Source organism: Genypterus blacodes, unplaced genomic scaffold (genome assembly GCF_046128005.1).
Source record: "Genypterus blacodes isolate CSIRO-AG114 ecotype Tasmania unplaced genomic scaffold, CSIRO-AGI_Gbla_v1 ptg000003l_1, whole genome shotgun sequence".
Classification (NCBI taxonomy): domain Eukaryota; kingdom Metazoa; phylum Chordata; class Actinopteri; order Ophidiiformes; family Ophidiidae; genus Genypterus; species Genypterus blacodes.
Window position 1 is genome coordinate 4,312,501 of NW_027466817.1, and position 25,593 is coordinate 4,338,093.

At 40.4% G+C, this 25,593-nt stretch overlaps 2 protein-coding genes across 5 annotated transcripts in view; one reads left to right on the plus strand and one right to left on the minus strand.

The window, feature by feature from the left end:
* The first annotated feature begins 8,012 nt into the window (after positions 1 to 8,012).
* LOC142994202 (ATP-sensitive inward rectifier potassium channel 1-like) lies at positions 8,013 to 12,281 on the plus strand. Its single transcript, XM_076144939.1, has 2 exons — positions 8,013 to 8,178; positions 10,383 to 12,281. Exon 2 carries the CDS (start codon positions 10,401 to 10,403, stop codon positions 11,520 to 11,522), a length of 1,122 nt encoding a protein of 373 aa, XP_076001054.1. The 5' UTR covers positions 8,013 to 8,178; positions 10,383 to 10,400; the 3' UTR covers positions 11,523 to 12,281.
* Positions 12,282 to 14,703: 2,422 nt separating this feature from the next.
* fli1 (Fli-1 proto-oncogene, ETS transcription factor) overlaps positions 14,704 to 25,593 on the minus strand; it is a 31,246-nt gene continuing 20,356 nt past the window's right edge. For all 4 annotated transcript variants that reach the window (XM_076144960.1, XM_076144951.1, XM_076144975.1 and 1 more), the window contains 4 exons: positions 19,513 to 19,572; positions 19,019 to 19,078; positions 18,157 to 18,204; positions 14,704 to 17,998 (listed from right to left, as the gene is read on the minus strand). In XM_076144960.1, coding sequence (XP_076001075.1) covers positions 17,469 to 17,998; positions 18,157 to 18,204; positions 19,019 to 19,078; positions 19,513 to 19,572 — 698 coding nt within the window. In that variant the 3' untranslated portion in view covers positions 14,704 to 17,468. The remainder of the gene's footprint in view (positions 17,999 to 18,156; positions 18,205 to 19,018; positions 19,079 to 19,512; positions 19,573 to 25,593) is intronic.

Genomic DNA, 25,593 nt, shown 5'->3' on the forward strand with positions numbered 1-25,593 from the left:
AATATGGTTCTTAGATAATAGATTTTCCATTTTGCAGAGGGAATGGCAGGTTCGGTGTACAAGCAGCAGCAAACAGACTTACACACAACAATCAATACTGAATGTCATCAAGGTCATCATGTGAAGAAATGATCATCTGAGGAAGGAAGAATTACTTTTCATTCGATAGGATTGAGGTGGAGCTTCGTTCTGAAGGAGGAGGGACATCTTCCTTAATCCTCTCTCGGCTCCCTTGCCTATTGCACCCCCTCGCCCCCGCACCTCCCTTCCGCTACACCTCCCTTTGGCTCCATTCCTCCTTGCTTTCTCTCACGTCCTCCCAGGCTTCATTAGCTCTGATTGATCCTCTTGTCACTGCGATGAACTGCAGTGTTACAAGCAGCTGGTAACAAGAGGAAACACACGTGGAAGTCAGGGATGACTGCGATGAACATATTACTGCAAGGGCATAATGGAGGCTTGTGTGTGTGGGTGTGTGTGCGTAGGATGTGGGGGCTGCCTTAAAAATAGTTTATTTACTTCAAAATCCCATGTTTAATCCTCGATATGTGGCTTCATGGGTGCTGTTGCCGTTGCCGCACTTAAGTCAGCCTTCAAGGTGCAACGCTGTGTGTTAATATTTAAAATATTTAAAACATTGAACTGTTCACTCAAGTGACTATTTTGCATTTGGTATAGCAAAAGAGCCGAGCTGTAGGCCAACATTAATAACTGGTGAATGCATGAAGAGACAAGGTATGTTTGCAATGGAAAATGTGTAAATTATTGATCAATCCCAGTGTGCTATGTGCTGAGTACAGCTGTAACAAATTCATCAACGTCAACATATTAGTCCGGCGGTTTGTCATTTAAGTGAAAAAATTGGATGATTTAGGATCCAAGTAGTAGCTGCATATACATTACTTCTTATTCTACGGTATGCAGTATGTTTCACGGAAAGGTAGGGAAAAGGGTCCATCTATTAGTATTTAAATTATGTATTATATGAGTGTGAAGGTCTACAGCCCAGCATTGTGCTTGTTATAGATGAATACATAATTTAGAAATACAGAAGTTATTTCTTTCTTTTTTTCTCTTATGCACTCTGTGGAAGACTCTGTGGAAAATAAAGTAGTAGTCTACCGCACAAACATCATAGATTATGATCCATTAAAAGATAAGACAGCATAGCTTTACGGTTTCTATAGAGAATCTATGAATGCTGAACTTCATATAACTCCATATAGTGCAATTTGAAACGTTTTCAGTCTTCTTCACAAGCTAAAGTAAGCAGGATTATTACCAAAAAGGACTAGACAAAAAATGTAGACCTTGAACCTTTTTCCACCGAGTTTTAATGAACTGCGCCTGCATGTGTTACAGCATTAAGGCCAACACAGTGGTTTCTCTACCATTGTGCGTAGGAGATTTTCTTCAGAATGTAAAAAAAATAAGCCTCTTTTCTCATAAGGAGGTCAAACAATACCAAAAAAACTATGCATTGGAATTGAATGTAACAGACCACAGACAGTCCAGACACAGTGCCACTTTGTGGAGGAAACAGGGTACAGCAGCGCGTGTACGTCCGTCACTGCTGCTCTGTGCTTGGGAGCATGTTTTCAACTCTTTCGCAATCTTGGGCACATCCTTGAAGAGTGTAAACCTTCTTCTTAATGCTGCTGAAAGATTTTTTTGGGGGGGAAATCTTAGCCAGCTGTTATAATGAAGGTGCAGATTGCCGCTGTTTATCGATCTCAATCAATCAGTTACTGACAGTTGAGAGCGGTTTGAAGTCGTATCACTGTGTGGGTGTCTTTATAGAAATGCGTAAGTGGCTATTTCAGTTTGTAACTGCTTCACAAAACTTACCTTATTTTCACTTTTTCTAAGCACTCTTACTTTCTAGAAATTGTCTACTGGCTATGAGACCATTTAAAACAAAGATGCTGAATGGAGAGAAAGCTTGTTCCATTCCCCCAAAATCAAGAGCTCAATTTAAACAGTGGCAAATTCAATATCTAATGCTTTTGTGCTTATTTTTTTCAGGGCCCCACTTCCTGTGTCTTGAACATCGCCCTGGGTTGGATTTGACGGCTTAATGAGGACGAGAACAGACGGGAGCAGACGGGCAGTTGAGATATTATCTTGAGGATTGAGCTATGATAAAACCACAGCCTTTGCCAGCCAATGACAAGGTGAACAGACCGTATCAGTTTATTTAGGTCCAATTATTTCTCGACTCTTAGAACAGCTCCAGATAGAAATAATTGTTTTCAGGCCTCGAATTACTTTTATTGAAGGATTACAGAAGGATAAGGGAAGATTAAAAAGTTCAGCACCATGATATAAGACCCTGGGAGCTAATTTCCATTTATAACAGCAAATAATCAATTTCCACTCATTTTAGCCCACTCACCATTGGCCCATTTCCCCCTATGCTATCCTTCAACCTAAAGCCATAAGTGTCAAAAAGGTTTGCCATCTATAGCTTAGGGCAACCACCTCTTCTAATAGCTGTGTGTTAAAGAATATAAAGTCTGCTGGGGACTGCTGTCAGGTTGGATTCTCACTGAGAAACAATATCTTGTAAGCTGTGAGCAGCCCTCTAGGCAGGAGGATTCTGCGATTGTTGGTATCTATCCGCTCTGAGATATTCCTGAGAAGGGCTTAATGTGCAGATTTTGAGACATCTCCTCCGTTAACGCTGCTCTTCAGCGAAGGACTGTCTTCCATAACCAGCACAAATAACAGATTAGTATAAAAACAAAGGAGTATTCGTCAGTTTTTAATTTCAGTTGTCATGTTTAAGGTTTAAAAAAGAACGAAGCAAGATTAAAGACTTAGAACAGGCTGTCAATCCATCTGAAACACGATATACTGGTTGTGTGGTGGTATACACAACTAAGAAATGGTATAATCCCTTAAGAGTAACAATGGTTCAGCATTCTTGCCATTTCTGTCATCTGGTGTTACATTACATCTTACATAACTGGATTTGCATTCATACTGCACCACACATGTCACTGGCAGGTCCAAAACAGAGCGGTGGGGTGATTAAGTGATGTGAGGGAGAGGAATGATGTTTTGCTTTTGACAAGGGCTTGCATCTATAAGTGATTTATTTCCCTTCCATGTGATTAATTATTAAGGTCTGGTCGCTGCAAAATAATTCTGAAACCCTTTTAGTGTTGGAGTCTGCAAAACGAGGTACAATATACATTCCTGGGCCCCGTATGACCTTGAAAACCTTTAAGTTTGATCTTATTAATGCAATCACATGTGACTTGAGTGTGACTGCCATTGCATATGAAGGTTGACTGATAGAAGCTCATAATCAGAGCAAATCCCCCACAGAACATATGACATCATTATCTGTAGTCCAACTGCTTTTCATATTTTGTAAGAAGTGAAACACTAAAGAGACTAAATCAAATGTGTAGGATGGGAACTCGTTTGGAAGCCACAATCATGCAACAATGCTGCCATGGCAACAACTAATGAGGATGCAAATGCATTGTTGGTCCACCTTTATAACTCACACAGCCTTGGGAACATGTAAATAACCACTTAACACAAATGAAGTTCAATTCTGTTACATTCCTTATGTGTTTAGCCTCAATCTCATCAATTATGGCAGGAGATCATCAGACGTTCCATGCTAAATCTTCATTGAAATACAATTTCTGTTGAAGGAAATCTCTTTTAAGTTTGAGGAACCACACATTTGGTATTCATTTTTAATTGAATATGATGTATCCCAAATTTGACACTGTGAACCTGAATTCTGTGAATACATTTATTTCCCACCATTGAGGGTGATCATAATATTTTGGAAATGCAGAAAATGCACAAAAATGCTAAACATTTTTCTCACTGTTGTTGCCATACAGCATTTCCTTTTCCTCTCTTCTGAATATTCCACATATACGGCTGTTGACTTACTGAAATGGCTTCTGTAGTGATTAACCAGAGGCTGGAACATTGCAGCCCTCAATCACATGGATACTCAAATTTATATGGATTATTTAAAAGTCCAAATGACATTATGTACACAAAGATGTTATTTGAAACCAAAAGACAAATCAAATGTTTCTTTATTCTGGCATTTAATCACCGAATCAGCAACAGAGCTTTTAACTTGTCCCTTTCCACTAGAATGGATCCTTGTATTAAACAACAAAAGAAAAAAAATTCCGTTGTTTGCCTGCTTCTCCACTATAGCCCTTGACAGCTAAAGTTCATCTCCACAGGCTCCGGTTAGTGTGATAGGGGTGAGGACAGGGGCCGGAGTGGGACTTATTTTCCACTTACGCTCCACGATGAAAAATATACAGTTCTAGCTTTATGGATGAACTTTTAATTCATAATTTTTCAAGGCAAGTATATTTCTTCCCAAAAGTAGAAAACAGAAATGAATGACAAGAAAAAATAAGTAAATATATATAAAAAAACAAGCTTTTTGAACATGGTTTGATTCAACCCCCCAAACATAAAATAAACAATAAACGAGTTTCGTCCTTCTCTGCAATCATGTACTATACTTCATGTGTCCATAAATGTCGCACTCATTACCACTTCCTTTTCCAGCACTATTCTTCCTTTTGTCCTCACCTTAACCCTTACCCTCTCTCCCTTCTCCCGTCCATGTCAACATATGTCATTTTGCAGTTCCTCCAGTCTTGTAAGGCTAATAATTCTGTGGTGAGTAAACATGTAAGCATAACTCGTGGCATCGAGCTCTTATGTGTTAAACCACTTCCTCGCCCAATACACTGCATAACCTCAGTACAGGCTGCTTTAATCTAAGCAAGTAACAATCATCCCTGTCTGACTGGAACACATTGAGGTTCAGTTAAATGGTGAATCAATTCAACTTTACTTCTCTACACAGACCCCATAACACACCTATATCGACTAACATGGACATTAACATGATTTAAACAGCAAGTTTAATTTATAGATTTAACGATAATCCCATGAGCTTTGGTACTGCATTATCATGGAACTGTCAATAAACTGCGTGACCTCCTCTTCCTCCTCCTACTCTATTTACATTATGTATGGGAATTTATGCAATAATTCGATTTCGAAAACAAACCTGCGCTCAATCAATTTCAGAATTTGGGGTTGGAGGTGCTCTTATGATTTTGAATATGTTGTGGTGACTTTTTGGTGCCTGTGTGAGTGAGAGAGATGAGAGAACACGAGAAAGAGAGGACAGATGAGAAGTCATGATCTGTTTGTTAAGTGTTTTTTATATCACAAAAATAACAGCGGCCCATTGGGATTCCTGTGTTCCATTGTTTGTAGGTTCGCTTAGATGTCTGACTGCTTCTCACAAACTGTCCACACAAAGGCACAGCCACAACAACAACACAACAACACAAGTGCTAAAGATTTGATGAATTATTTGCTGCTTGGGTTTGTATTCTCACAAGAAGCACACGCTTCACAAGTGCCTTGCAGGGCCTGAGAATGCAACAGCTGGCTACATCACATAAATGATTCTGACTGCAACAGAACTTTATTCTGACGGTTTGAAATTGAAATTCTAAAATAGGTTTTAAAGGACTTAAACAATGTGAGTATGAAAATTAATCATTGTGATTGAAGAATACTTCAAACTGATGATTTATTGGCCTGTAAACAGAAATTAGCATCAAGAAAATATTAGAATATGATAATTGCAATGGTCAAGCTACAATATGGAGAGAGCTGTTACATCGACTGGTAAGCCTTTGACAGTATCTAATTACATCATGCGTGTACTTGTGTGTAAACCCTGGCTTTGTCTAGGGAAGCAGGATATGATCAATAAGGGTCAGGGGTCATGACAACAGCCTCTAATAAATCAACCAATTCTTAACTGCATTAACGCTGATCTTCAACGCTTAAAATTTCAATGAATAAATATGAGAGGGGTCACATTTTTCATACAAAATTGTGCTGTTTTGAATATTTATTGCTTTTTATGCATGCAGGCTCTGAGTCTTATACAGACAAGTATAAATGAACAGATTAAATGTGCATCTTACCCACTAGGAAGGATCACATTTTATATGCAAACAAAATGTTTTTTTTATCTAGTGTTGGTTTAGTAGTCATATAGTATAAGTATATGACTAAAATCTAACTATAACCCTGAAAATCACAATATCTACCCTGCGTAGTAGTGCTCACAAATGCACTATTTACTGTATTAAACATTCTTAAATATCTCTTAATGTGTTTTGCTGTGCTCTTATAATAAAGTAACCATTCACCATCTTAATCATTTTGATCTCTAATTCTACAAAACGTAAGTGCAAACAGTTAAACACAAATCTATTTATTGCCTATCCGTCGTACCTTTCACTTTAAGGTTGTCCAGGTAACGCTGCCAACCGCAGCCAAAAAGTTGATTGACAGAAACTTGACCAGAAAAAACCATTGTCCCTTTGAATGCCCTAATTGATGTGCAGAGATGATGTCATTGTTTCATGATCCTTGGCTGAGTGCCTTCTCCTTAAACATGTATCTGGACCAGACTGTTGAGGAAATTGAAATTATTGAATGTTGCCTCATCTCTCACAATACTAGATCCACTAGATTGTTTTGTCATCCTGCTTAAAAACCAACAACCAGACACAGCCAGAAAGTCTTCACACATGTTAACGTGATGATGAGCTGATTTGTTTGCGATACATGATCAGGCACACTTGCTGACACATTGTGATGCCACCAATCAAAGTGGCTGAACCAGTCCAACAATCAGACCCGAAGGGGCTTGGTCACTACACACATGTCTGCTCTGTAACAATACAGGAATACATACCAGGCAGCTGATTTAACAAACAACAAAATTACCTGTTAAGTACAACATTGTCATCATTTTACAACAGTGACAATACATCAAGCGAGCAAGACTAATCTTGTTACGTGTGAACATAAAAACTGTATTTTGCTTGTATGTTGTCGTTTGGAATACACCTTTTGCAGCATGTAAGGTAACACGTCTCCCCTTTTACATCGGTTTTGCTGTAAACAATGGAGTTGAAAAATGACTCCCGTCACAACTTTTCTTCTCTCAGCATTCACATCGTCTTCACCACGGCTCATGAATTGAACGGGTTCCCGCCCTCCCCGGCAGATCAGCTTGGATCTAGGACACATTCTTTTTTCCCTCTGCTCAGCCTCTCTTGTCTCACTCCAGCGCCTATTTATGTTATGTGGTTGCCATATTACTTCACAATGTTGCTCCGCATGTGTAGTGCTAAAGCAGAAATGGTTTTGGCTCCGAGGAAGAGGACTGAACATGATGTGCGGACGTTAGATTGATAGTGACAGCTTATGGCTGGGATATGTTCCACACATTTTTTATGGTAGTCATTTCTAGTCTTTTCGAGTGTTTCATGAATACAGAGATGAGGAAGACAAGAGATGTGAGATGACATGATTATTATAATTCTCGATAATAAGAAACCTCTGCATATACAAATCCTGCTTTCTGCTCACATCCTCCCCCATGCTGGAAACGTCTTGTTCAGATTAAGAAATTTTAGTGATGTGCATTGGTTTCACACACGGAAGAAGCCAAGAAAAGGTTGTCTTTGTGTGTGTGTGTGTGTTTGTGTTTGTGTGTGTGCGTGTGTGTGGATGAATGCAAGCACACGTGCGTATACAGTAAATAACACCTCACCTGCACTTCGTCATTCAGACACAGATAACCAGAAACGCCATAGAGATAAATAATGTTTTTCAAAATGTCTTTTGCATCTTTTCCCAGTGGAATTGAGTGTGTAACAGTAAAATTACATTTAATGACAACATATATTAAATATAACAAAGTTATTGCGCTGGCAGTGTGTAAGGTGGGTAGAGGTCAGCGTGGCCTCTGATACAAGGTGTCTGTAGGGTAAATACAACTTCCTGCATGTGTGAGCGCGTGTGTGTGCGTGTGAGGTTGTCAGGGTGGGTGGGTGTTGTGGTGGCGGTGGGGTTGCTTGAAGTCCGTGTGGGCGTAAACACCACCTGAAAGATTCTGGCACACACTAACACGGGACAGTATAAACGCACACAGGTGAGGGTGTGAAGGCAGAAGAAAGACACTGCAGTCGAGTGCAGACACACCTGCAGAGCCTCAGCTGACTGTAAGAAACAGAGACAAGAAGCTGAGCTGGGAATTTCCACTCAACTTTGGGATTTGCTTCAGATACAGAGGTGAGTGTGAACTGTCAGAAAGTCACATTTGGTCATATCAAAAACTCAAGTTATATTTAAACATTGCCATTAAAAATGTTTAGGTTTTCCAGATTATTGTAAGAAGTCGTTGAGCTTGGGATTTCCTGTGGGTGTTTCTAAGAAAGTGAAGCAATTGCAAATGTATTTAAAACATTTATTTAAAAAAAATAAAGATTTCTTAATTTTGTCGGAATTAACAGTCAAAAAAATCCTTTCTAAATCAGTCAATGTATTACACATTCTTTAATAACTAGTGAATTTGTGGTGAACCCTAACCCAAGTCACAGACGCAAATGGCATTTTACTATTCTGCTAACTTCCCTGTACTAAGATATGTTGGAGCCAATCAGAGACAAATGTCCAAAGTGGGACGAAAGCTCTTTAAAAATGAAATTATATACAAATCAAAAGATAAAAAGTAAAATCACAGTAAAACATGACATAAGTTTCATTATCTTCTCTATTTTTTTAAAGTGTGTTTTATTAATCTCAATTAATACTTGTATTGATTTTGCATTGTCTGCAAGCATCTTTGGTATGTGTATTGATTATGAGTCTTTTGCAGACTGTTTGATGTGTGAGTTGCGCATTGTGAAGCCATTTTCTTGTGACTAATATGTTATGGTCAAATTGGCTCTGCAAAGCCATTCCAGATTTACAGCTGTGTTTTCCATTCTTCTCCATCTTATAATGGATACTGCTTTTACTTTCATCCGCGTGTTTCCATCTCAGTATACCTTTTCTAATCCAAAGCCATAATTTTGGGGTCACGCATGCAATCCGAGCATATATACCTGACATCATTTCAACCCTGCATATGTTGTGACAGAATGAAAACATGCAGGCGTAATAAGTAGGTGTGGGAGAACTCGGTTCAGGTCCAAAAGGATTAAAGCTCACAAACAAGCTACGCTGTGTGATTATCAGATTTCACTTGGCAAAATTGCTAGACCTGAGGTTTGAGAGCTGAAAACAAAAACATAAACCCGCTGCGCTGATCGTTTTGTATTCCTTAACGCAGCCTAACAAGCATGCCGTGATCCAAATGTGTAGTTTGCATGGCTTGGCAAGAACACAGGCTATAGTTATTTGGAAACCACTGTCGGGCCAATACTGCCAGTTACCATCCATCAAGCACCAGACTTATGAGATTTTAGAGCCTGAATAAAGTCAAAAATTATAATGTCACCGAGCTGTTGGCATTCTGCTCAGGTTTGCCCAAATTATTTTACAGCAGGGTTTATTTTCGCTGCCTAGAAAGCAAACAAAGATGATCCTTGTGCTCCTTACAAAGGGACATAATTCCCAAATTATTTGGCTTATTCGAAACACTTATGTGTTATGCTTCAATGGAAACTTCTGTTTGTCATTAACTTCATGTCATTACTACAAGTGTGGCAAACACCCAGAATTATAGCCTTTCAAAACGTCTAAAACGGCAGTGAGAAGTTTGGAAACAGTGAAACGGGGAAACGAGTCCGTAGTGAGCCTCTGTCATGAAACAGTGGGAAGAGAAATACAGTAATTGTCATAGAAAAGCAGTAAAGAAGCATTCCCTTGATTTTACCTGCTTATCTCAAAGTAAGACTCATTAGAGAGAGTAGTTATATTTGCTTTTCGTTTACAATCCTTTGTTTTCCTTGTAAAATGTGACAGATTAAATAGAATATATGTACATTCTCATACTTATTCATAGTGCAGGTGTAAACAGAGGGTTAGGGGCTAGGGGTTGAATATAAACAAAATGAGGAAGATGCCAACAAATTCAGTCTTTGATGTTGACAGTTAACAAGGGAGAACCGTAGGTCATTGTCTCCGCCCTTGGTTCTCTTTAATTTACTGTTCGTTGTCATTTCTCCCTCTCCTCTCTTTCTCACTTTCGCCATCTTCCAATTTGAATTGTCATAAATTACTTCAGCATGAATGACAGTTTGATTGGCTCCATGATTGGCTGATGGTTTAAGTAATGGGGATGCTCTGATATGAAGCCGAGGCCACATTGAGTCAGTTCGCTATGGTGGGAGGACTGGTGACTGGGAATGGAATGGAATGGAAAACATTACTTATATATACTGTATATATTATATTTGCACGGACTTAGTCAGTGATGTCAAATATTTATTGGTCAATCTGAGGTTCTTTCATACCTTGTGTTTACATTTTTTTGGTTCTCTCCCTAATAGGTCACTGGCTTGTGAACAATGTTTGGGCGCCTGGGAAAACACATCCAGCACTGTCTGGCTAAACGAAGAATTCGCAGGTCCAGACTGGTGACCAAGGATGGCCGCTGCAACATTGAATATGGAAACATAATGTACAGCAAGAATTTGGCATTCCTGGCTGACTTTTGGACCACCTTTGTGGAGATCCGATGGCGTTTTGTTCTCTTCTTTTTCATCGCTGCTTTCACTCTTAGTTGGTTCATTTTTGGGCTGCTGTGGTTCTGGATTGCCCGCAGTAATGGAGACCTGACATGGCAGAACCCTACCGATGACCACATGCCTTGTGTTAGCAATGTTTTTGGACTCACCTCTGCATTCCTCTACTCCCTTGAAACCCAGACAACCATTGGGTATGGCGGGCGAATGATCACTCCACACTGCCCAGGTGCTGTGGCCCTTATCATCATCCAGTCCATCCTTGGAGCAATTATCAACTGCTTCATGTGTGGAATCATCCTGTCCAAAATATCTCTACCAAAAAAGAGGGCAAAGACCATCAGTTTCAGTGACATGGCTGTCATCGGCCCGAAAAACGGTAACCTCTGCTTGTCAATCAGAGTTGCGAACCTGCGTAAGACCCTGATGATAGGAAGCCAAATTTATGGCAAGCTGCTGAGGACAACAAACACACCAGATGGGGAGACGATCATCATGGACCAGATCAACATTGACTTCATGGTGGACAATGGTAAAGACAACCTCTTTTTTGTCTGTCCTCTCACATTGTACCACGTCATCGACAAGACCAGCCCGTTCTTCGAGATGGCAGTGGACACCATACACAAGCATGAGTTTGAGCTTGTCGTGTTCCTAGACGGCACTGCTGAGTCCACCAGCTCTTCTTGCCAAGTCCGGACTTCCTTTATTCCTCAGGAGATCATGTGGGGCTACAACTTCTTACCCATTATCTCCAGAAGCAAAGAGGGCAAGTACAGAGTCGATTTCTCCAACTTCTCCAAAGTTGTGCCGAAGACCACTGCGCACTGTGCCTACTGTTTCCACAACATCAACGGCCATCATCACCTTTCCAGAAATGGACATGACAATGAGGGTTTTGAAGTGGTTGATATCAACTATCCCCCTAATATCACAAAAATGTGATCTAAAGGAGACTGAGACTGGTAGAAGCTCTTACAGATCTTAATTGAACTGGAGGGGCTAAAGGCAGACGGGGTTTCCCAATGATGCCCAGTGACGCATTTAAATATGAAGAAATTTTACTTTTTTGTAGTTATTGTGTTACGTTAAATGAGACGGATTTGGTGGTGTAATCCTGCCTGCCACTCTCGAGTCCTGTGTCCAAAACTGCTACTTCATAACAGATACTAGCTCAAGTAAATGATAGGTCATGAAGCCACAACAACACCCGTTCCCTGTTCTGTATTGTATAGGGTACATAATGTACAACGTGTCCTTGCTATGAAAGAAGACAAGTGGTTTGGATTTACCTCTGGGCTTGCATATCAGGTTTACAGGGTATGTAGAAGCAGAAAGCGGAGAGCAAATGGGTTATTCTGTGGCGAAACCTTACAGTTAGTTGAAGGACTAGCGTTGGGGGACATGTTATTGTAATGGGTGTGAAAAAAAAATGAAGTGGTTGTTGTAATATTTCAAGCTGCTTTAAGCTTCTGCACAAAAGAAACATTTGGACTGAAGCCATTAAAGCATGCGTAACTATTCCAGCTCTAACAAAGAGATGGGCTCACAGTCACATGCCAGTCTTTTGAGACTGGGTTATCTTCTGGAGTGATGGCACTGCTCTCAAGAAACACTTAAAATATATAAATCTGTTTGTATGTTTTTATATTTGATCTCAGGGGAAAATTACAGTCAAATAAAGGCTACTTTTGCATTCACAAATATTTCTGTGTGCTATCATTTTTCATCATTGACCATGCATCTGACCGAATGAAGATGATGATCGAAAGGTCAAAACATAATGACAGGCGCCGTCCCTTATTATGGCTTTTTTATCTGTACACAAAGATTACCTGACCAAGTGCAATGTTCCAAAGCAACAAAGCAACAAAGTAATCAGTGGATGAGGGCTATTGTTTACTGCCCGCAGAATCTAAACATGAAACCAGAAATCACCATTCTGAGACGCAAGGCACTTATAGCTTGTCAGCTTCTGCTCTGCTAAGGATTTAACCACTCAGTTCTTTGCTTAGATTATAATACTGTATGTGTCTGCATCCAGAAATTAAAGACGCAATATGATTAGATAGCTTAAAGTACCTTTAAGTCGTTTCTTAAAGCTGTACTATATACTGTATATTGGAGTAATAGGTCAGGCAGGTTGCTACTGCTGCTTCTGTTACATTTTCAAATATTGAGGGTCGTTAAAATGGATTGTTAACAATATTCAAACAAACTCTCTAACTTTCCACGACTTGTTTTTTCCTTGTGCCACATATTTTCTAGCACCGATCCGCTTCCTTCATTTAAGTTTAGTTATTTATATCTCGAGAGTTATATTTCTCTATAAAAGCACCCTTGTCAGGGTTTTGAGTTTTGCAACACTAACTTCAAAGTAAACAAATAACTGTAATAAAACATTAGAGGGCTCCAAAAATTACATAGTGCTGCTTTAATACGCACAAGTTTAACGATCCCTTAACAGAATACTCTTCCAGGCTGTGGCTGTCATTTAATACACACCACGCACACACACTATTGTTAGACAACCAACCATGCTATGCTCTTACAACCCTTAATGACACGGGTCATTCAGCTGTTTGCCAGTGTTTGTATGGAAACAAGTAGGAAAACAATGGATGGCCTTTAAAAATTCCCACCCACAACTTGAGACTCATGACTCACCAATTCAGCACTGATACCTTTTAATATAACTAAAACCTTAAAATTCTATTAAAAAATATCTAGCATTGAAACCTTTCAAGACACATTGAATAAAACTGCTCTGTTACTTTCTGCTTTACTATCTTACAGGGGCAAATATTGTCCTACATTTATCTAATCATTGTAGTTAATTCTCATGCTAGTCAACGTGAGATTATAGCTTGTGCTGAGTTCACTCACAATGCAGAATCCTTGCCATGACTATTACAAAACTCTCATCTACCTGCATCCAAATAAGGGATATTTGTTAATTCCTCATTCACTAGATGCAAAATGAGACGTGCACCATTTGTATGCATAGCTCATACATGTACAAGGGTTCCAGTAGTGCATTCCAAACCCTCTCTCAAAATTAGAAATACAAGTAGTTCATGCAGAGAAATCTTGTACCTCCAATTTTGGATATTTTGACAAATGACGCATTATTTTGACTTCAAAAACAGAAAGTGTGGAAATCTGTGCAGACAAAGCAATTTCAAGGTTAACACATTGATGGAGTTTCTCAGTAGGTATTAATTTGCTCCTAAGTTAGGAAACTGTATGAAAATAAATGTACCCTGTGCCAGCAATTTCCGTAAATTCATTAAATAAAGTTGTTATGTCAGTACTTACACATTTACAAGGCATTGTTGTTTTGTGTGACTGTCTCTACAAAAATTCTTTTTTGTAATCATAGCAATATGAAAAATAAGTGTGTAAAAGTGGCTTATCCCCCCTGCCATGACTTCCTCTCCACTCTCTCCATTAGAAACCGGATATTTATGACCTAAAATTCATAGTCTCTTAACAGCATGTGAAGCTTTGAGTGCCTTTTCTCAGTCGGTGTGCAAAGATTATGTCAGGTATAATCAGATAACTTCTCATGGATGATCAAGGTGAGAATGCCTAACAAAATAAATGGAAATGGAAATACATGTGGAGTACAGAATGTACAAAACACCAATGTTATACTGTATGTGAAAAGTGTTAAATGTATTGTTTCTTTCTGAAAATTAATGTTCTGAAAGTGAAAGTTGTAAGAAGAGTATTTAACGCTCAGATGCATCCACTAACATTGGCGGTACATAACAAACGATAAAGCAACACCACAGTGCTCCTGCTAAATAAAAGAACGTCCGAAGGGCTGAAAAGTAAGCTTTGTGAAATATTTGTGTCAAATATGTAAATGATGTGTTTTCATGCACTAAATTTTTAATGCTCAAGCTCAACTCTGTCCCTAATTAGTCCCATTATTAACAAAAAGCGAATACTTGCATCTTAACAAATATGTTACAAATATGTTTTTAAAACCTGATACACTTGAGACAAACCAAGATGGCAGCTCTAATTTGGACCTTCAGTTATTTAACATGTCATTATGCAAAATGCTGCTCCTTCATTGGAACAATTTCCACACTGTGGTCAAACCATGGAAGAGAACTTGAGAGGTAAAAACATTTATTTTGTCACATTTTCCTATACAAAAGCCCTTTTTCACAAGGTATTACTTCATACATTACAGGAATGACAATAATAATAATACATTGGTTAATTGTAAAATTATACACATATATATTTATATTTGATATCCAAAATACATGGCATAAAAGAAGTAGCACAGATCCCTTTTCGATGATAATGCTTGTGAAACATGGAAGGGTACATCAGAATAGTTTCTTTATGCTACAAATTACATGTTCCCTTTTTATTTCTTCATTTAAAGCTATGAACTTTCAACAGAAGTTGTTTGTGAATAATATTGTTTGTATTTCTTGCATATTATACCTGAAAAATGTTAAGGCACAGGAAAAGCTACCAATTCCAGGGAATATTTCGCACAAAAAGTGATTTCACAATGGAAAATAACCATTTTCATCACAGGATGCATATATAGTAAATGAATCCCTGGCTATTGGATTATGGTTCAAGCAGGCATTTGTGGTTTTGGGAATACTAGAAAATATCTTGTGCACGAAAGGCACTTAGGATGGTACAAACTAAATTTCAGAATTAATAACAATAATACAGAAAACATAGATTGTTAAAATGTATTGCCCAAATGTACAGATAAAAACAAAACGCTTAAAATGCTGAACAAACTACTTAGCAGAAATGGACTTAAAAGGTTTGCATTTTTGACCGAGGTCAACTCGTATTAATTCTCTTGACTTTTTAATACTGTGTCACATATGAAAATAACTCTGCATAATTTATACAGTAAGTTGCTTTAATGCCTAGTTGTCTGATGCTTATAAAATAATACAAAATAGGTCTGACAAACGCACAGCGTTTGCGAATCTGAGGATTTCTTTGTTCCATCTTGTCATATTTCATTGGTTTTGTTCTCTGATAAACTACTTATTCCCAAGTAATTCATTTTCAAGTGTCCATTTTCAGTTACTCCACATGAATACTGTTACTAAGAGCTTTGAACACCTGAAGTTGGATAAACTTTGACATGATGCTTTTACATTACGGAGAAATCCTGTCTTGAGATTCATGTGCATTTTTCTGGGCTGTAGATCAGTGAGAAACTAACATTCAAACACACATGCTGCTCTCAAACTAGGATCCAGCCCTGGTAAAATGCAACTTGACCGTCTACTTACAATTAACATGACTTAAAGCAAAGCCACTTCTCTGTGCCAACCTACACGGTCCCGACTGGCCTGGCTAGAGGACAGAGACACTGTGATAGCCAATATCATCAGAGTGCACAGCAAAATCAAAAATTGTCAGATTTCTGGTCAGATATGGAGATGGGTTATTGTATCTTGTATCTTGCCATGCATCAGGATATAACTATGTCTTATCTTCATCTTGAATAGAAGAACACGGAAGTTAAAGCATGGCACTAACACTGCGAGAGGCACACATACTTAAACCGGATAATCTCATGGCACTAAAATGCAATTTGGATAAAAAAAAACTAAAAAAAACAAAACAAATACATCTGGGTTACAAAAACTGCACCTTCAAGCTTATTCTGGATACAGTTTTTGTGGTCCTGCATGCAGCAAACATGGTGTTAATTGTGAAAGGGTGGATTTCTTCATTAAATGTTTGCACAAAATTAAAACATCTGACAGTTTTTGATTTGGCTGCAGGGTGTCCCCTCACATGTGTTTCACAAACCAGAAGACATTCACATTAATACTGACATGGTCCAGCAACAAAACATCTGGAAATGGCATGGCTGAAAGGCAACAACATGGCAAACATTTAATAGCCTAGTGTGTGGCCCCCCTGAAAACATCTGACCTGGGTTGAATTATTGTTGCAAATTACTTCAATTACGTCTCGACTCTGCTTCCTCTGCAAAATAGAGTCAACTGCATCGCCCCAGAAGTGTATACATTACCCATCTTGAACTCCAAACGCAACATGGAAAACATCTGAAGTAACTGATTTGACCCAGGTCATCAAAACATACAGCGCTTCCTTCTCTGCTATTTAACTCTTCTCTAGCCTTCCAGTTTGGAGGATAAATTAATTTCTGAATGGCATATTCCAGTTGCCAAATTTCATTCAGTGCTGAGAAAAGTCCATCCCTCAGAGAGCTCTCCCTGTCCAGCGAATTCCAGAAGACTCTCCGCACACACATAAAAAAGACGCAGATGGACAGACAAGCAGACAGAGACACTAGATGTGGTGGGAATAAGGTTCCCCCGACAAGGCTGTAGGCAGAGGGAAAGCAGGCGAATGCTTTACAGCTTAATGTACATAACGTACTGAGGAGGATGCAGATTGAGACCCATAAATAGTAGGCCCATGTCTGGTAGCGCGGCGAACGAGGGAGTGTGGAAGCAGACGGACTTGAGTTGTTCTCCTGTCCTTTGGTTTGGGATTTTGGAATGGACACCAACTGGCCCGTCGGTGCAGCTTTCAGGAGGATGGGGGGAAAGGAAAGGCACAGGAATCTCTGACGCACATCCAAAACATAAACAAACAACAGTTGCTAGTCTCGTAAAGTTAAGTAGTATTCCATTTTGGACCATAGCATCCAGTTGTTTATAGATTCTTACAAATAAAAAAAAAAACCCAACTCCTTCAATTTTATCATCCTTCATTCAGGCACAAATTTTCTTCAGAGGACAAAATACCACAATCGAGTCAGTCTTCATTGGTATCATTGGGAGTGCAGGTCAGCAACTGTGAATTTTCTTGTCAGAAGAGAAGAGGAAAAGAGCATTTTGAGGGTGGTTTTTAATAGTAACTGCCCAGGTGGGAGGGGACGTGGGTGTTAGGGTGGCGCGGGACATTTGGGTTGGGATAGATGCCTGCAGTGGGTGAGCTCCAGTATGGAGCAGTCGGTCCAAAGAAGTTGGAAGAGGTGACTGGCATGGATGGCGGATGGGGGGATACAAAGTTGACCTTCTGCTGGTGGGCGTGGTAGGAAGGCACGTAGGTCAGGTCCGATGGGTACTTATACATGGAGGACTCGGTGGGGTGCGGCTGCAGCGCCTGAGCGATGCCGTGGAAATCGAACTTGTAGGCGTAGCGCTTGCCGTGCACCTTGGTCATGATGTTCTTGTCGTAGTAGTAGCGCAGCGCACGGCTCAGCTTGTCATAGTTCATGTTGGGTTTGCTCTTACGCTCGCCCCAGCGCCGTGCCACCTCGTCCGGGTCCGTCATCTTGAACTCGCCGTTGGTGCCCTCCCAGGTGATGCAGCCAGCGTTGGCGCTGTCGGACAGGAGCTCCAGGAGGAACTGCCACAGTTGGATCTGACCTGAACCTGGTGGTGGGTAGACATACAAACACAGGTCAACATCAAACACTGTACTATTCAATCTGATTACACCTTGATGACTCATTATGTGTGGGAAGACCATTCTATTTCATGCATGTAGGACATTTTTAGGACTTCTCCAATACAAGAGGTTCAAATCTTACCTGGATTGGCTAGACGACTACTGGTGGGACCCAGAATCTGGTAAGGATCTGTGGACAAAAGAGAGCTTTGTTGGTCTATGAAGCAGTAAAAACTGTTGACCTGAGTATGACTTTCAACATTTCAAAGTACTTCCTCACCAATGAGCCACCAACAAATAGAACGGAGGCACGTAATGTAATTCCGTACACAATGTAATAATAATGGAATATTGATGTATGTTACCAGGGGGCGCTTCAAGTACCATCAATAGTACGCGTGTCACAGTTTAAGAACCTCCGGTCTATGGAACAGATTGTTCTGATGATAATCGTGTTTCATGGAGTTGGTATTGAAAATGACAAACAAACTCAGCGATCATAGAAGCCCCAATAAACAAAATAGACAGGAATATTTTATATAATAATGCATTGTTTGTGTTTGGGTAGTTTTGGTACATGCACCCGCAAAAAATAATGAGAAGTCCATGAAAACTAATTAGAGCGGCTGACAGATGTGTGGCTTGGAGACTGAGAGCAGAACAGTCTCACACATGCTCCACAGCAAACACTCAACACTCAGTCATAGATGGTTTCCCCCTCTATGTAAACGATCATATTGAATTGTTGTATTTACTTTATTCATTTCTAACTAGCATTTAGCTCAGTGTCATTTGAATTACAACAAAAGCACAAGTAGAATAAGCTAAGTTTCTATTTAACGAACAAACCTGTCAAAGTCACAAAATGCGAGAGTGTTTACGATACTCTTGTGACTACTGAATATGCACGTTTGAGTGTTTCCAATGTCAGCAGAACATAAAATAACGACAATAAATAATGCTTGGCACAAGGCATGATGAAGAACAGCAGGATGAGCAGTTACCTGGCTGAGGTCTGGGCTGCTCAGCAGACTTGGTCACATTCTGAGTGACCACCGGTGAGCCTGATGAAAGGATAGAGGGAGAGAGAGAGAGAGTCAGAGAAAGTGAGGTGGGTGGTTATAGATAACCAGGCTACACATCTAACAGGCATGGCAGTGGTGCTCCAAAACAAACAAGACAGCAGCTGGGCAGTAGCTGATGTCTGTAGCTGAGTCCGTTCGAGTGTGTGATCACACACTGGTGTTGTAATCTTTGGGGTTGTGCCTCCCATGTCTAGACTCATGTAGATGTTGGAATGGAACTGCTCCTAGTGTAGCCAGACTTATGTTAAATGTGTTTGCCTGCGCCTACACAGAATATCAGATCAGTAAGATTTATAGCATATGAGTCGAAACTGCTGCATATAATAAAGATCAAGTATCGGCCTTTAAAAATGATCACATGGAGCAAATACGATCAATCTAATGTGAGCCAGTAGCGATTTCTGTGTCCTCACCTTTGCCACTGTGCATGTTGTTTGACCATCCTGTCCGCCGTACAGCATCATATGAAGGGTCTGACAGAGGAAAAGGAATAGAGAGAGAGAAAGTTTAAATATAAAATAAAACAAAAGGAGGGTCAAGTTTTAAATGAGTCCTTGATTTCTGATATAATTCAGTGAGTCAGATAGCCCAAATTTGCTGGGTCCAGTGTTTCAAATGCAGGTTTTTGTTGCTTTTCTATCTTTAATGATGTTGTAAATGTAATCCTTGCAATCCTGGTATTCTGCATTTTGCACTATTTTGATTTAATTTGGCACAATAATTAGTCATTTAGTAAAAACTTATTTTGTTGATACTGAAAAAAACTGTTGCCATCTGAGTTTCCATCTATCCATCGTCTATAAGAAGACCTATCTCAGCACATCAACCGTAACTTGTGTTGAGTAGCTCAACTGACACATAAATAAGGAGAGGCTAGTGCCAAACATCCTCTATAAATCTACCAAAAGATGTATAAATCTATCAAACCATGGTCCAAGATGCTCTGCACAGGATATCTGGACATGATAATGTGGTTTCTTTTGGCATGCGGCAATGATTTAAATGTGAATGGCACAATGTTTGGTAAAAATACAGTTGGCTGAACACGTTGCAACACATCGACCACAAACATGCAGATGAATGGACAGCAGAGCCGGATACAAAGACAACGCACACACACCATGACACACAAATTCACCTCCACCCCATGGCCCAGCACAGGCTGTTTTTATGATTGCCTGACATGCAGCCAACCTGGCCAGGTTTGAAAAGTTCTACCTGCTGTGTTTCTGCCGTTCAGACCTGAGTCAATGGGCTGTGGGAACTTGGAGAGCTTCCAGTAATCCATCTCACTGACACAAGCAGATAAAATGGAGGAAGTATATCTCCCCCGCCGCTGCCTCAGAAACACCCTGGTTTTATTCCCTTCCACAATGAAATTTGATTGAATTTCATAATAATATGACAAACAAAGTGCACATACCCAACACCTTTGATAGTTAATTTCACTGCAGGCTAAAATATCTCAAAACACTTACCAGACTAGAGTGAAATATGACGCTCTTTGTGGCTAGATAGCCTATGCATTTCACTCTGTGGTTTGTGCAGCATTGTATTCATTTTGTTATCAAGCTGTGCAAATCTTTTTGTCAGCAGTGTTCCTCCCCGGAGGCACGGCTGCGTAATGTCGGTGAGGGAGGTTTTTGCTGGGATCAGCAAGCTGTCAGAAGGTCAAGGAGTAATCCCTGAACCCCTCAGTGTGGATGGAATTTTAGACAAATAGGTTTGTTGACAGGGCAGGCTGGCTATTTGAATCTCTAAACCTGCCGTGGAAAACTTGGAAAGAACGAGTGAGATCCTGACATAACACATCCTGTCATAGTGACCCCACGTTGCTGTAGTGAATGAGGTCAATGGCCAGTGGCAGGTCGTGCTCAGTTTATACTCGTCAGCTCTGAGAGCGTGGAGCCTTATGGAGCATTTTGTTACCGTAATGATGCTATTACTTTGCCCTGATGATACTATGGATTAGTGTTGAATTTGATATTAAAGAAAGGATCATGGTTAAAATGGCACGAAAATGTTTTCTGTCTCTGTTTTTAAATTGCAGGAAAAACCGACTGACACACATACACACACACACACACACACACACACACTGTAAATCCAATAACCATATCATAGAATTCTTCCTTCGCTGCCATTGCATGACCGGGCATTTCTTGACACTGTGCAATACTGCCCTCTTCTGGGCTCTATCATAATGACCAGGCCTGACAATAATAAATCCCTGCCATTTCCTTAGTTCTTAAACGCTGTAAACTAACTTTTTCAACTTTCTCTCCATGCAACACTACAAAAAAGTCCATCTCCTCTGCAACCATAAAAAAACCCAACATGAAATTGCCATGTAATTTGCCACACAAGTGTTTTATTGTTTTACTAATTTCATTATCCGCCATTGGAAATCTAAAAACATTTCAAATCCAATTATGTCTCTCATGCTTCTCTCAAAGGATGTTTTGTTGCCTTGTTTCCTCTTCCTTACTTAAAAAATCCTCCAGCGGGAAAACTTCCTGCTGTTTCAGGGACCTACTGATCTTTTCACTAATTTCGAACTTTTCAACTTTTAACCCCCAATATTTCACTGGAGGGATTACACCTACCTAATGTCTTTGACTGAAACAAGAGTTTATCAGAATGGAGAAAACAAACCAGACTGTACTTATAACCGAAAGATGAAGAATTTGAACAAACAAAAAAGGGAAAAGATGAGATTAAATGAAATGAAATGAAATGGAAGAAAAGAGAGAGGAATAGAGAGCAGGACAAAAAGAGAGAGAAGAAGGGCGAATAACAAGCGGGCTGCTGAGGCTCAGCGGAGGCTGTCAGGTTCAATCTGGTGTGGGCCGGCAGGATAGCCAAGGAGCAGTGACTGGGGGAGAGTCCTGGGAGACTTGCGTTTCCTGCCTGCCTCGCCTGCAGACAACCTCTCTTTGTTTTACTGGCCCTTTTTTCCCCTTTACTCAACCCCCCCATTCACTCTCCACCACCCTGAAAAAAACACAACGGGGGCTACCTCCTTCTACGTGCCGAGAGGGGTTACAAAAAGTGGAGGAGAGAAGGAGAGGAGAACGGAAGACAGAAACGAGAAAAAGCTAAGGAGATGGCATCACCTTAAGTATACTGTATAGAGAGAGAGAGAGAGAGAGAGGATGAGAAAATGCACGAGGAAAGGAGAAGAGAGGCTGAGCAGAAGGAAAAGAGGGGGTGGAAGAACGTTAAGAGAGGAGAGGGAAAAATAATGAGAAAAAAACGTCAGTCAGACGAAACACAACATTGGAATTTGAAAAGAAAACAGTGGCAGTAAACGCAGCTACTGCCTGGAATGGCCTGGAGGAGATGCCCAGTAATGTAGGTTCACCCACATTTCTTAGATACTATGAGTGTAGTTGTTGGCTGTGAATTATATTCTCCCCCAAAACATTTTTTCTATGCCTACAGGCAAGCAAAAATAGAGAAGAAGAAAGTCAAAAAGCATGAAACACACACCACAATTCAAGGCTTTCGCCACTATAATCAGCAGGAGGCTCCATTTTTGTCTGGCAGGCCTTAATTGGTCTGAGAGGGAGGTGTGGAAACCAGTGAAATGCGGCATTAGAAGAACCAGCAGACATGGAATTTACAAAGCCCAAGTGGTCAGAGGTGCACCGAGCGAGCCAGCCACGCACACGCACACGCAGAGCCCAAATGTGCACACACAGAGCCGCCTCATCCCCAAAACCTCTCCTACCGCCTCCCTCCTTCATTTTTCCAGGCCTTGCTCTGACTGCGAATTGAGCCAGTTTCCACTCTGGTCTGGGGTGTGGTGCACGCTCCTGGGAGACTTAAGACTGCAGGACCAGCTAGTCAAAACAAGGCCCCGCGAACGAGACGAGAGAGGGAGAGAGAGAGAGAGAGAGAGAGAGAGAGAGAGAGAGACATTGAGAGTGAGACTTGGGAGAGAGAGTGAATGAGATGAGAGTGGGAGAAAAAGAAAGCCAGAGAACATAAGAGGAAGAGAGAGAGAGAGAGAGAGAGAGAGAGAGAGGGACAGGGACAGGGACAGAAGAGGAGAGTCGGGTCGTGGACTGTTTCTAACCCGAAGTCTGAGCCAAGGAGAGAGACCCAGACAGGGTAAAATTTTTAATACCCATAATACAGGTGCTTTAAAAGCCATCTGTGTGAGAAAAGAGCCATGAGTGGAGCAGGAGGACGGGAAAGTTCAGGAATGAGGAGACAGTGAGGGCCTGAGTGTGACCATGAATAAAGAAAATTCTTTCACCTGTACTGTCATATGTTTAAGTATAATTTTATAATACTTTACTCGAGTATGACCATTCTCGTTACGTTTAAGACTAAGATAAACTCGTAAAATACTGCAGTTTTTGCTGTTTGGATGCAAAGATTAATCAGATGTGATGCCGCCTGGTTACATAATGGTGAATTTCACAGAGAGCAGTGTGCCACATTGACTTGGCAGTATAATAAATACATTCATACATTACAGAGGTGAATCATCTTTCCTCATTTACTGACAGCAGTGGAGAAAATGAGTGTCCTTGCTCGGAATTATAAAAATCAGAAATTTCATCGCAGTGCTATAAATAGAGCGTTTATGAAAAAAAGACAAGCTGCAAACGTGGAAAAGCTGGAAAATCATTCATCATTAGCTGGAAAAAAACAAACCAGCAGCACACTCCTGAGAAGAAGAGGTGAGACTCGCTTTCTTCACCAGGTTCAATGGATCCCAGCGTCTCTAATAATAGCAGTCATTTTCTTATAGGGTCATACTGTCAGGGCTACAAAGCTACTGCGTTTTCACAACAAAAATGAAAAATAACAAGTCTCAACTCATGATGTCACCAATTATAAAGAGCGATTAGTCTCTCTGTCATCAAAGGTCAATGCATCACATTCACACATTAACCCCCAGAACCTACCTATGTTATAAAGACGACATAGCACGGACCATTTGCCTGTGTGTAGACATGAAGGTCAGATACACACACACACACACACACACGCCCTTTCATAGCTGCTGCATTCCGTGTTTTATCTGCTCTCTTTTATTCATAACATTGCATTTTACACCGCACAGTCTGGAGCGGATTAGGGTCGTCTCCTGCTGTATGCTTGTGCTTATTCTACCCCAAAGAGCCTGTATGGTATTTGACTGTTCTCTGAAGGCAATATGAACATCTGGCAAAACTGATTCCAGCAAATGTTGATAAAAGTATTGTGCTGATGTTGAGTCACATACTCCAGTTTTTCTTGTTTGATTTCCTTTTCACGTACAGAAATTTACTAGGATGAAAATTATTACAATCCTTTTATTGTTGAATGTTTTTATGATCCCTCAAAAGAAAACCCATCAAAAACCACGTCATTTTTTTTGAAATATGAATGGCTATCAAGCTATTTGGCATCTGGTGGACAACGTACTCAAATCCTTTGATTTAGTAAAAGTTGTAATACCACTTTGGAAAATTGCTGCATTCAAAATTCTTCTTAAGTTAAATTAAATACATATGAGCTATAAATGTACTCAATGGTCTTAAGTAAACATACATATTGAGATGAAAAGTAACTTTATATTGTTAAAATGAACATTCTTTGCATTCATTTGAACAAAGTAAGGAAGGAAAGGGAAAACAAATAAGGAGGAAATGAAGAAGGAAGGAAACGGGTAAAGAAGGAAGGATGGAAGGCAAAGAAAGAAAGAACGGTGATTATAAGACACTTTATGAGCTTATCTCCTGTTGAATGAAAGTCTGAATCTGCAAAGTAACTACCAAGCACCTGTCACATAAATATAATGAAGTATAAGACAAATGGGAAAACTCCATCTTGGACTGAATGCAATACTTGAGTAAATATCAAAGTCTCTACATCTCTTTTATTGCCTCATTTTACCTGCCAGAAGGTGTTAACTGCACACTTACTGCGACTACGGGACACAAGCAGGAGCACACTGAGTGTCACACCAGCCCATAATAGAAATCACCAGTGTGTGAAAGGGAAATAGTGCTGAAGGGAGTGACCGAGTATTCCTGCCAGTCCAAATACCTGCCGCTGAGAACCAGGAAGAGCGGGGTCGGGGGGTGACCGAGCAGAATCTTATCAGGCCTGAGCATTGACCTGTCGGTATTGAAGCCTGGGCGAGAACAACGACGCATCCTGCTTACGCTCAGCGCCCCGGGGCTGATAGAGAGAGAGCCTGGGGGGTGGGGGGGGGCATTCACGGACACTTATCAGACCAGCGTTTCCTCTCCTCCTGCCTCCATAGGGCCCCTCATCCTGTGAGCCGGCCTATCGCTGTTATTGCAGCCCCCTGACTCCCGTCTCTGGTGGTGACACCGTATAGCTAGCTTAAAGGATGTGTAGCTTGTCGTGCTGATACGCCTTGGGTCTAGTTTGTGTTGTGTCAGCATGAAATCCTGTTTGTAGAGCGAGGAAGAAATTTGTCCTTAGCTGCCTTAGAATCATTGTGAAACGATGGAAACTGTCAGTCA

Bases quoted from the DNA above. Each gene is read 5' to 3' on its own strand.
- LOC142994202 (XM_076144939.1), top strand. From the start codon at position 10,401: ATGTTTGGGCGCCTGGGAAAACACATCCAGCACTGTCTGGCTAAACGA.